This window comes from Atta colombica, unplaced genomic scaffold, assembly GCF_001594045.1.
Source record: "Atta colombica isolate Treedump-2 unplaced genomic scaffold, Acol1.0 scaffold155, whole genome shotgun sequence".
Taxonomy (NCBI): domain Eukaryota; kingdom Metazoa; phylum Arthropoda; class Insecta; order Hymenoptera; family Formicidae; genus Atta; species Atta colombica.
Window position 1 is genome coordinate 2,140,355 of NW_017259245.1, and position 13,162 is coordinate 2,153,516.

Genomic DNA, 13,162 nt, shown 5'->3' on the forward strand with positions numbered 1-13,162 from the left:
CAGGGAGTGATGGACAGGTGAAAGAAGTGGCCAATGTGGGCTGGTTTCGACGTCTCATGTGACACACACGTCATCGGCCTTTGTTTTCGCGTCCTTTTGGTTCAGTACTATGGTCTTTGTCCCTAGATCCGAACTACAATTCCTTTTATCGTATTCTTCATTTGACGCTTGACGACAGTGCTCTCTTCAAAAAATATAATACAAGATTTTGCAATGGTGACTACTATTAATATGCAAACCATAAAATAATTCTGGCGATTCTGTTAGTAACTCCATTTCAAAATTATAAGTTTATCAATTACAAATTAATTATTTATTTAATGCATTTATGTTTATGTATTATTACTATTATTTCATTATTATAAATACGCGCCCTTGTTCTTATTTAATATGTGATTCACGTTAAAATATTGCGTTTAAATAATTTAAGTTATAATACATTACGACACGACAAAATATTTTGTAAAAAAAACTGATTTTAATTAAATTTTACAAATTTTACAAATTTACTTTATTTTAATAATAAATAATAAACAACTTATTTAATGAGTATTTATATGTATATGTTATGCTTCATATTTTCATGTGATATTCAAGATAAAGAGCAAAATTCGCGCATGACTAAATCGATTACTTTCTCGCGAATCCATTACATTAACGTAAACAAGAAATTTCCTCGTACGCTCGCAGATCTAAACATTCCACCTGCTCTACATTTCCGATGCGCGGTTGAAGATCGTGATCCCGTTTATTCAGTGGAACCTGCTCCCATTCTCGTCATTGCTTTTCTTGAGAGTTTGATCTCTGATCTCGACTAGATCGCACGTGGATGGCACCGGGCTGCTGAACTGAGGGCCTGAACTATGGACCAGTTTTCACTTGATACAGATCACAAGCTGTTTTCCCCGACAGACTGCGCTTCGTAGCCGCCCGTTCAATGAAACCTGTTCGCATAACAAGAAATCTTGTTTTTCTAGCTCATCATCGCGGGCTCGTGCCCGCTTTGAAAACTGGTCCATTCGATGAGGGATGCTGCCCTCAGAACAATGACCACTGTCCACTCAAACGTAAACAAACATTGTGGCATAAAACGCACTCAGTTAGCCTTTGACTTTTATTTTCTGAGTTTTGGTCAGTTGGAAAGGACAAAAAACTGGTCCATCCAGAGGGAGATGCTGCCGCTCTCCCTCTACTGTCACTCTTCACAATGGAGCTAATAAACGCGCAACCTCAAAGTATGCATCGAGTTGATCTTTGACTCTCACACGATGAAGTTTGATTATAATCCCCTACATATTTAAAAAAGAAACCTAAACTAGCAATAAATATAACAAACTTACAAAGAGAACAACAATTTAATATATATTCTGACAATTGTTTTCGTAAATAATATATCTGAAAGAATGCTCATTTTCATGAGCAATCAAATTGAATTAGCAGTAAAAATTTTGAATATTTATAATGCTATTTAAATATTTATCCCGTTAACATCATTTTTTTACGACATTTCTAAATACATCATCGTACCAAGTATTTTTTATTATAAGAATACAAATTAATCTTTAACTCTCATATATTATCCTATTATTATAATTACAATTATTATTATATCAAACGTATATGAATCCTGTTTTTATTTTTACTCTTCTTAGCTTAAACTGTGTTCTGCTCCCATTTTGTATCAAATGTTTATAACATTTGACATTAATATTAATACTCACAAAACCATATATTATATATAAATGTATATAAATATTCGCAATGTATGGGTTCGCTAAGCCGAAATGACTGCTCGGATCAGTCCTTATCCTTGTGGGAAAGTGACAGAATCGATTTTATGTATGTTCCGCCTGCCCTCTAACAAAGAACAGGAAGACAAGTAATGGGATGGATAACGTAGGAAACTAGCATTACAGTATTTGGCAAACTCTACAAATAAAATATTTTATATTCATTAAAGTTTTTTAATTATTTATATTATTCACATTTCTCTATTACTTAAATGTTATAAAAATATAGTATATTTAGATAAAGTAAAGAAGCGGAAAGAGACAATTTATCCACCGGGTCTCAATACTCGCTGTAGATGATAACTCTGTAGACGGTAACTGTTAAATCAGTTGATGAGTATCTAATTTATATCTATCGATATCTAATTTAAATCGAAGGATGCAATTGTCAGACGCATGTTGCAATACAATTATTATTCGTCAGAGTAATATGAAAAATGCTAGCATTCAATACTTGGAAAACCGATAAAATATTTGTTGTCATCTCGTTTCTAAGCAACCCCCTGCAACAACTTGCGCATGAGGACACGTACTGCGGCGAATAAGTGATAAGTATGCACTTCTAAAATCATTGACTGTCGAATTACCTATCGTCTTCACTTTAAAATGTACGGATCATACCAGATGTGCAACGTTTCACGGACTGCCGATCAAGAGCAAAAGATACAAAAGATCAAAGAATTAACAAATATTTTAAAGGTCTCGTTCAAAGAAAATGATTAATGAAGTTTTTCTTTGATGTTTGTGAAATAATTTGTCTTGCAATGAGTTCTAAAAGAGATTTCGTTTGATTCATTGCACAGGATACGGACAAGAATCTCACCATATGCGAAGAAATATTGGCAACATATATAAAGAAACGATTGAAGGTACGCACACAATAATTTAGCTCTTTCTACATGCCTTATTTATTTAGTTTTAACGCTTTTATTTTTTTTATATGTAAGTGATCGAGTGCTGTATTGTCTTCGTGCCAATTGATACATAATTACAACTAATTGGCATCATAAATATGAAGTTTCAAAGTATCTATTAATAACTATCGTAAAATCTAAATTTAAAATAAACATCGATATATCTCTTGTCATGACACTTCCTACAATGTATCCACAAATAACTCAACAAATATTATGAATTACGATAATACGAATTGTGACACTCGTCGAAATTATCGAATGTTAAAAAAGGTACTAAAAATCGATGCGTACTTTCCTAGCGACAGTCACACTTCAAGACTCGAAATTTACCATCCTTTATACCAATCACTGTGCCAACCACCGTATGACAACGGCCAGCCCGACGGATACCAACCATTGCCATACAATCCGTAGCTACTCAATCCGCCTCGATACCTGAGAAATCGAATACATAAATCAACTGTCAGCACCAAATTGCTGTTCCGAGATTTTTACATTCGCGTCGTTGACAAGATATTTATTTGTACTATTTACCACGGCAACACGGGAGCGTAAGTGCGTATGTAGGGCAAGGAAAGCAGATCGTAGCTTCTTTTTCTTAATAATTTTTTTTCTCCTATGAATTCCTGAGCACTCGGTTGAGCTTGAAAAACAGTGGTCACTTGTGATGATACATCATTGCCGTCGGTTGTTTTTTCCGCGACGAGACTCTCAGAGACTAGAATGATAAACGACAACAAAAGCTAGAACAATTATTGATATATGGACAACATGAATATGAATCATCATAATTAACAAAAGACTGTATGAAATATTGCAAACTGGACGATCATTTCATCAATTAAAATGTATCACAATCAATAATAATAAACAACAACATAAATGATAATATAAAATGAAATAAATGTTTCAAATAAATATAGTATTTGTTTCTAGCTTGATCAAAATTTTGTTAATATTTGTAATATATAAGCAGATTTTTTTAATTATACATAGTATTTTTTGGCATTATTACTTTTTTTCAATTTATATATATTTACATATCAAAATATATTCTCCGAAATATACTATTCTTATCTGGAAAAATGACGTACAGTACGTTTATTTATATAAAAAAACTTTGGATTGATTAAATCAAAGATGTTTTTATATATATGTAAAATCTCATGCACAAAATTGAGTTATCGACAAAATTCACTAATTTTATATGTCAACCTCTACGAATTAAATGCTTACCAGCAGCTTCATGTTAAGAATGGTGCGCACTAACTGATAGCATCCAAGGGGTTGATACTTCTTTTATACTGGATTTCTTATACAAGTCGTTCGCTAAATTTAATTGGTGAATTCTAGATCCACCGGTATGCGCGCACATACAACTAGCATCTTGACTAACAACTCTACAAAACCACTCCCATCTAAAGAATCGTTAAATGACATAACGATTGCATAAAAGAGTATCACGATTTATCTCCGAGGTCATCTTCTAATTAGAAATATACAAGATAAATGAGAAGTTAGAATATTATTTTATCACTTGCTTTTTACAATATAAAAGATATTATGAAAAATATTTGAATAAAATGCAATAAAATTATATGATAAAATTGCATGATTTATATTATGCTAAATATAACATTGAAAAGAAGATAATATTTTCTTAGTTATCCTATAAAAGATAAAAATGTTACACTTTCACGCGACAACAAAGAATCAAACAAAAAATATTGACGACAACATTGCTATATTGCAGACGTTCACTGTCGCGAGACAATCTTTATGAGAGAAATCATTCCAAAAAAATTATATAAGTAACATAAAATTTTTATGAAAATTTAAAGAACTTTTGCTCCTAAATTTTTTCTATATCATTTTATGCAAGTAAACTATGTCCTTAGATGACCAATAATAAAGTAAATTTTTGAAAAACATGTTCATAACAATTACTTTTTAAAATAAATATTAATTTTTTGTAAATTCATAAAATTAATTACAATTTATTATGAGATTTTAGAAATAAATCAAGTATACAATTTGTTCAATTCATTATTAAAAATTAATGCAAGCAATATTTTAATAAATTGATTTTTTTAATTGAATAAAAATGTGTCACCAAGTAATAAAATTACAATATAATGCTATGAGATATCTTTGCCTTATATTCGCTTGAATAACATGACCGTATTAATTGATTTCGTTCAGTAATTACGTTTTCGCCACATTGCCACATTAATTCATAACGTAATGCGTAACAATTTATGAGTGCAATCTCGATTTCTTATTTCATATTTGAATATTTAAGATTTAAATGTCATTAAAAGAGATAAAACAATTGCATCGCTTGCATTGCTTCAATTTAAATAGCACTGCCGTTTACATTGTATTCATTCATGAAATATTCCGAATTCATTCTAAAATCACATAATCTTAAATGTGTTCAGGATGTTATGTAATCGAGAGCCCTTCCTTAAACGCAATGTGCTTTTTTATTCTATCCCTCCCTCGCGAATCGTCGTCCTAAGAGGTTTTATCGTCGCCAAAGGAAATAGCAACTTTCTCTGACCAAGGAGCAAGTCATACACATCTACTTACGAAAGCCGTAACAAACGTCTTATAAGTTAGCGGAACAAAGTGAGCAGAATCAATTCTAACATTTTTATTTGTTGCTAAAAAGTTGCCAAAGAAAAAAATGTATTGTAATTAAAAAAACGATGTTACGCTAAAAGAAGATTAAGATAGCGTAACTGTACACATACATTTTTGTTATATATATATAACAAAATGGTATATAACAACGTAAAAATTTGTTGTTTACGAAATAACGATAAATAATAATGAAAAAATTTCTTTCGCAGCTAGCGGTATAAGAGTGAAGTATCAATAAAAAATTTGTTGCTCGCTCAAATTTGGTACGAAGATGTTAAAATTTGTTACTCTTGAGATATGCAAGTTATGAATTTGTTACTTATAAAATAGATATAAATAATAACGAAAAACCATTCAATATGCACATTATAAAAGTAAATTATTCGAAAAAAAATTTGTCGCTTGTTCAAATTTTGCACTGATGTATTGTTTGAATTTGTTGCTCCCGAAATATACGTTTCGAATTTGTTGTTCGCTATAAAGTATTAAAAGACTTCTTTGATATGGCCTTTTTATATGATTTATTGTTATTATCATTCAGATTGGGAGATTTTCATTATCACTTAGGTTCTAATCAATTTTTTAGCTGTTGTCACACCTTTTGCGTGCACCTGTCGCTCTTATTTTCTGTCAGATATTTTATTTTTCTACTACTTGTAAATAGTTGCATCAATAAAGTTATTATTATTATTATTATTATTATTGGTATAAAAATTAACTGCTTTAGCATGATTTTAATGCTGAATTATTTTACAGTTTAACTGTATAGTTGAGAATTGTCAAAGTTGATATTATTGCGTAATTTTAAAATGCGAGGTAATTTTTATATCCTAAACGCGCTTAAGGTAACTCTACACAGTCAGTACTGTCAGTATTAATAAATACTGGTCAATTACTGATTATACTGGTCACAATCATATTTTATATGCCGTAATCTGTAAGACTTCGCCAGGCTGACTCCATAACATTGAATTTTTTAAATCTTAATCCTTTTTTGTACGATTTTGACTTAAATTGTTTGGACAATTTACAAACGGACTTTCTTGAAGAAATTGGTTTGATAATTCAGAGAATGATTTTCAATATCAATATACTCTTAAAAAGCACACTTTTAAAAAGTTGTTATCTTTACAATAGTTCTTATTTATGATACAAAGGATGACATATGCCTCTCACATTTCTGCATTCTATAACCCTTTTCACCTCATATTCTTCCTAAGCTGAATGAGTTTCCACATGTCATCGATAATTCATACATTAGTTTTACAATTAATGCCACTTATTCTTCTGCCTTTAGAGATGGCATCCAAAGTTTTCCATTATTTATTTATAGATATATTGAACTCTCTTCCTTAATGCAAAATTCTAGGAGTCTCTGATCGTGATCATTTCTGCTCCCAAGTCCGTGAATACCGACGACAGACTTGATGATAAGAAATATTTTTTTCAACTTTTGCATTTCAATTATCAAGGATTGTTGTGGTTTCCTAGAAATGGGAATTGAGACATTTAGAGTAGCTTCGAGCGACTCATAGTATTTGTCGGTATTCTCATCAATGACTGTACCAGTGAGAGAGTATATAGTACTTGCACGACGTTCAATATATTCGGCTTTGTGTTAAGCTTCATAGTAATGATTCTGTCCTGAATTATAAACATGTTATATTCATGCGTGCAACATATTATATTCATGATGGAAGTAAGATGCCAACGCCGTTCGTACTTATCTCCGCGTATCCAAAGAAGTACAGAGTATTCCCTCGTATTGTTATGAAATGTCCCTACTTGCGCTTCATGTGTGTTTCATTTAGACCCAATATTGCTCTTCCGCTTCTTAATTCATCACGGTAATTAATTTCTGTGATTGTAGCAATCCAGATTCCAGGTACCAAAGTGATGTTCAGCCTTAAATGAAAGTTTGTAGCATTCATGATCACGTCAGTAGTATTACTTCCTTCAAAGGCCTGACATAGTCCTCATTAGAAGCTTCGATCACTTATTTCACATTATCCAGTCCGGGTACTAAAGTCGATTCCTAGTCTGATCGCTCAATCTACCATCATCCGTGTTATCCGTCTGATTTCATAGATTTTCTTGAAAAATAAATTCATAGTGGGTTCCCACGTACTTCCACGGCAGTTTTTTCGAAGAGATTTAATCTCTCAAGATGAAATCTCTGTATGAGTTAGACGGGTTATTTAAGTATCGTTATCCGATATTCGGCGTTGACGTTTTACTCGCTAATTGAATTATCTTTCAGCCATCTTTCTCTTTTTATATTTGGACTTAGAACCGGCAATGACAGAATTAAATAATTATAAATAAAAACAAGAGAAAAGTCAGAAGAAAGAAATCAAAAACAATAAAGATTTAAGAAAAATACATATATACTATAATTTAATTTAAATTGTAGTACTTATATGGATTTCAAGCGTGAAGAGTAGCATACCAAAGTTTAAATTGAGATAAAAAAGCACATAATTAGTACTAATGTATACCTTATGATCAATCACATCAATATTAATTGGACACAACGATTCGAATTAATATTTATTGTAACCTTCCATAATATTCCCGTCTTTCTACTGTCACAATTAACTGTAGTCGGACGCAACATAATTGTTTTTATGGAAATGCTCGCACGAACAGATACATTTTATATAACGTTCGCACGGATAGATAGATACATTTTATATAACGCTGCCATATATAGATACTTAAATAAATTTCTTATCATACATTGATTGAATTTTAAAAATTTTTCGTTCAGCTAAATAATCGCATTAATTAATACAAATTAAAATTGAATTACAAGAAGCCTTCTTCAAATTTCATATCCATTTTAAAAATATGTTATATTTACATCTCATTACTATGTCCAAAATGTAAGTCATTTCTTTTTATATATAGCACATTTAAAACGAGAAATATAAATTACATACATGCATTAACAAATAAATTTTTAATTCATCGAAATCAATATCGATTCTCTATTGAGTAGTGTTCTCAATAATCCTCGCTTCTTATTTTAGATTCTAAAAACATAAGGTTGTCGACCCGAATATAAGAAAGTTTGTTACGAGAATAATAATTTTTCTTCACACTGGCAATTCTCAACGGAACAAATAAAAATATTTTTGCATTTGTTAGACAAGCTAAGTTGAGAATCTGAGATACCAACAATAAATACAAATTAATTTTACGCTTGTGCACGCACTGGTGAATCCCCTTTCACTTAGGAAACTAAAAAAATGCACAAACGCAAGCATGCACGACAAGTCTGTCATATCTTTAATAGCTGGCTTAATTATCTTAAACTTTTTTCTGCATTATAATTTCAAATAAAAAATATTCTTCATTTTTATATAAATAAATATCTGTAAGAAATTAAAAAAAATTAAGCCTTACATAAAGAAATGCTTATCTTTATAGAATTAAAAATATATCATAACAAACGATTGACTTCTCTATAAATAATCAAGATTAAAAATTCATTTCTTTTATTGTTTTTCTCGCTGTAGCTATTCCCAGAATAATTAAATTAATTTGCATCTTCAATTTTTCATTTATAAAACCTAATTATTGTTAATGATGGAAACTAACAAATTTAATGTGGATCTATCGTTTTCTTAAAAACTGTCGAATATTGCGACAGATATGTCATTTTTGTGTGCAATTAAATGACGAGAGAGAATCCAGCCAGAATCGCATGAGCGCGCATAATTTTCTTGTATTTATTTCTTTAGCAGTAATACCAACTTATTCGCGCGCGATTCCGTACCTCAATCATTCCCGCGCGCGCATTGCATCGTACTGCTTCAGTTGTCGCAAATCAATGAGTAGGCCCATACAATTCAAGAGAAACTCGATATTTCTTTCCGATATTATGCAAAAATTATCCCCGCCCGTCAAGTCATTGTTTAATGACAAGCTATGCCGCCGCAATCAACCGACAGTCCTCGTGGAGTTCTGAGGCACGAAAGTAGCGCGATCCGACTGCAATTATTGCAATAATATCTACAGTCAAGTTTTAAGTCATTTATCTATATAATTGCTCATCTTCTAATAAAAACAGTATAATAGTAATTGGTGACATAAAACAAACGCTAGAATATAAACGCTAGAATATAAACAGTGTGAATTTTTCAGATAAAATAAAGATTGATTTAAAAAAAAGCACGTATTTAATACGAAAATAAAGTGTCTTAATTTGATAGTTAAAAGTGATTTAATAGATTCAATGTGCAGTATGCGATTGTTTCCGAACATCAATTAGGTGTCTTCCACGATGGAATTGTATGTACAAATATTAATTCTATGTTTACTGTGCGTCGCGCGCGCATTCGAAGTGGCACCGGAAAAAATCGCCGAATTCGGAGCAGGACCTTTGACGTACAGCGAAAATCTATCGAAAATTCCTATACAAGAAACCGATGGAATTGACAAACAATCTACGGAAAATCCTCGCGATAAGAGAGGTCTCGGTGTTCTGCTATCAGGTTTGGCCCAGATTTTTGGATACACGGTGACTCCAATTCAATTCGCCTCACTGCCAAATCCGAATGTCACAAAACCCGTTGCAATGTCCAATATGACCAAGATTAATGTAAAACAAAATGTTGCATCTTCTCAACCTGCGAATATTACTGTGCCAAGGCAGCAAGAAACCATTAGGTTTACTGGAGTGCTAAACTTTGGCAATAATTCAAACATTTTAGGACATCTTCAGCAATATGAACAGATCTTTCACGGACGTCAAAATAATACAATAATGATGACGACATCGCAACCCGCATCAACACTTCCTGCAAAGGTTCCGATGGATTTGGGGACAAACTTACAGTCGCAACAGCCTCTATTGGCGCCATTCTTCGTCAAGATCCCATTGCCGATTGCGCCGAATCTTCTATCAATAGATCCTGTCGAGAATCTCGAACTGCCGTATCCTTCTCCACCCGTTTCTGTCAGTGACTCAAACGAAAATACGGAAACGCCAGTTTTGGAAAAGAATTTACGGAAAGAGGAGGAGACGGTATATAGGAATAATGAAGACGCAGAACGATATACAGTGAAAGAAAAAGATATTTATGATGAGAAGGACGTGAAGAAGCCAATGAACAAATATAATCATCAATTACATATCGACGAGCTGAACAAGCAGCAAAACAACAAACCTAATGAATTGCAACGCAAACAACAAGAGCACATCAAGAATCTAAATCAGCAGGAAGAAGAAAGAAATCATGATGAAGCTGACCACTACAAGGAGGAAGAAATAAATGAGAGATACAGGAATCATAAAGAGGAAATCGCTGATGTTTCCAAGAATGAATCAACGGAAGAGAGAAGACCAACGCATCATGATGATGATGAGGAAGATGAAAGCTCCATGGAAAGACATAAAGAGTATGCCAGCCAGAAGAATCTCCCGAACAATTTCTCGAAGCAATCCCCAAAGGATGAGAAAGAGGAAAACGAAGACTATCACGACGATCATTCTAACAAACAATTTAATAGATATAAACAACCTGAAGATTTCGACAAGTACGTAGAAATAGGATATCAGCAATTGCCTATTGGCGATTATTTCCACGAAGGTAATCCCGAAGTGATTCGTGACAGCTACGGCGAGATATTAGACAATAAGAAATTGAAGGATAATAGAATCGGCGATTATGTAAATATGTTCAAGCATCCATATGTTCAAACTAACATGTATGATTCACAACGAGTTCACAACAATCCCAAAGATGTGTCGCGGGAAGAGACATCTGCCGAGGATGGTTACGACGAACATTTGATTCGGCTGCAGAAGCTTAGAGAAGAATACGCCTTGCCGGAGAATAAATACGAAGAATATGACTTAAATGATGAAAATGAAGCGGATAGAAATGATAGAGAGAATTTGAGAATCCAAAATGATACATCAAGAAGACCTAAAAAACCGGGACATTTTCGTGATAAGGAAGATGATGATGATGTGAGATTAGAGAACGCGGGCTCGCAGGAAGAAGCCGATTTTGGAACATACATACCTCTAGTCGTGCCTGTGCGTTATATCAATGCGAATGACAAGGTACAGCAAGCAACTACACGACGGCTGAACTATAAAGAGACAGATAAATCAACGGACAACCGGTTCAATGGAGATAATATGAGTCCCATGCAAATCTTTAAAGAGCAGACTCTGTTGACTCCGCAGATCGGTTTGCCTGAAAGACCACGACAATTACACGAAGGCGAGCACAAAAAGCTTCAGGTATGGCCACCGCCTTTCGATTATGCCTTTGACAATACGGAACCGGCGACTACTATCGTTCCGTCAAATTTACCAAATTATTATCCTATCACACAAAATTATGCTCCAAATTATTATCAACACGTTGTAAAAGAAATCGCAGCACAAGATGCGAATGACAAGTCTTCAGAACAACCTTCCGGTTATCTCGTAGTCGTTGGTAATCCGGAAAATCCATATGGACAGCCTTACAATTTTTATTATTTCTCCAATGAAGCTGCGAACACGCAAAGTCAAGTTTCTAATCCACATACCAAAATTCCGCGTCCACGAGACCCAGTCTACGTTGCTCATCAACAAAGTGCCAGTGAACAGATCGTCAAAGTAAAACCATTTAATATCACCAAATACAATCTGAACGAGACCACAAATAGTCCACGTGACTATTACTATCAGCCTCAGGAAATTCCAGCAAATGTTCTCGACCGTTATAGATACACTTTTAAAGAACGTAGGCCACAAACTGAGGAACCATTTAATATTGACATAAAAAGTGAAATTCTTAACACGGAAAATTGGTCGAATAAGATATACAGGCCACAATTACCAAGTAATACGGCCGAGCAATCTCCTCGATCAGTCTTTACATTGCAGAATATTCCGCTTTTAAATCGGAACGCGCAAAGTAGATCATCGGAAAGGCCACGTCATTCGCGGCTGTTAAGAAAACGACGGAGTTTGCAGCCAGAAATAGAAAATCGCAAAAACAATGAAGAGGCAATAGCTCTGCAGCAGACTCTGACGAGCAAGTCATTCGATGATCCTCAGAGCGCGCATGATTTCTTCGGTTTCAGCAAAGACGATTATAACTTTGGAAGCGAAAGCAATAATGCAATGAAAATTGTTGAAGAGAATGGCAAAACTACGAAAGAATCGAATGCGTTCATTGCACCGGAACCAATCGCTTATCATCACGATGACGAAAGTATGATAAAACAGATCGATGAACCGGAAAATGACACGGAGAAAGCCAAAGTCAGAGAATACCGGAACAAAGTGGCGACCTTGAGAGTGTCAGAGCAGAGGCAATTAAAACCGAATGGACCGATCCACTACGTAGAATTTATACGCAATATTTAATTGTAATATTACGTAAAAATATTTCAAATAAATTATTAATATGCGAGCAAAACGTTCATTCGTTAATTTGCGCAACAAATAAAATCTATTTCGAAAAAAGGTCATATACACGTTTCATATAACTAGCTCTGATGATAGCTCGCATGAAGTTCTCAAGTTGTACTCAATTTTAATTTTAATAATTCCTCTTGTATTCTGTCATTCTCTCAAGAATAATATATAATATAAAGAAGTATATAATTGACTGTAATAAATTATTAATTACATTAACAGTCTGTGTAAATCACGTGTAGAATAAAATCACGCAAATGTACGACACACGCATAATATTAATAGTTTATGCAGACCACATGTGGAGTAAAATCACACACGCACGCGCACGCACACACACACACACACACACACACACACACACACACACACACACACAC

The 13,162-nt window shown here is 33.4% G+C and overlaps 2 protein-coding genes across 2 annotated transcripts; one reads left to right on the plus strand and one right to left on the minus strand.

Annotated features, from left to right (window-relative positions):
- Positions 1-752: 752 nt before the first annotated feature.
- On the minus strand, positions 753-3,955 carry LOC108685563. The gene is made up of 4 exons (XM_018190413.1): positions 3,944-3,955; positions 3,242-3,450; positions 3,038-3,142; positions 753-861 (listed from the first exon to the last, which is right to left on the minus strand). Exons 1-4 carry the CDS (start codon positions 3,953-3,955, stop codon positions 753-755), a joined length of 435 nt encoding a protein of 144 aa, XP_018045902.1.
- A 5,686-nt stretch (positions 3,956-9,641) lies between these two features.
- On the plus strand, positions 9,642-12,731 carry LOC108685665. The gene has a single exon (XM_018190560.1). It carries the CDS (start codon positions 9,642-9,644, stop codon positions 12,729-12,731), a length of 3,090 nt encoding a protein of 1,029 aa, XP_018046049.1.
- Positions 12,732-13,162: the final 431 nt, after the last annotated feature.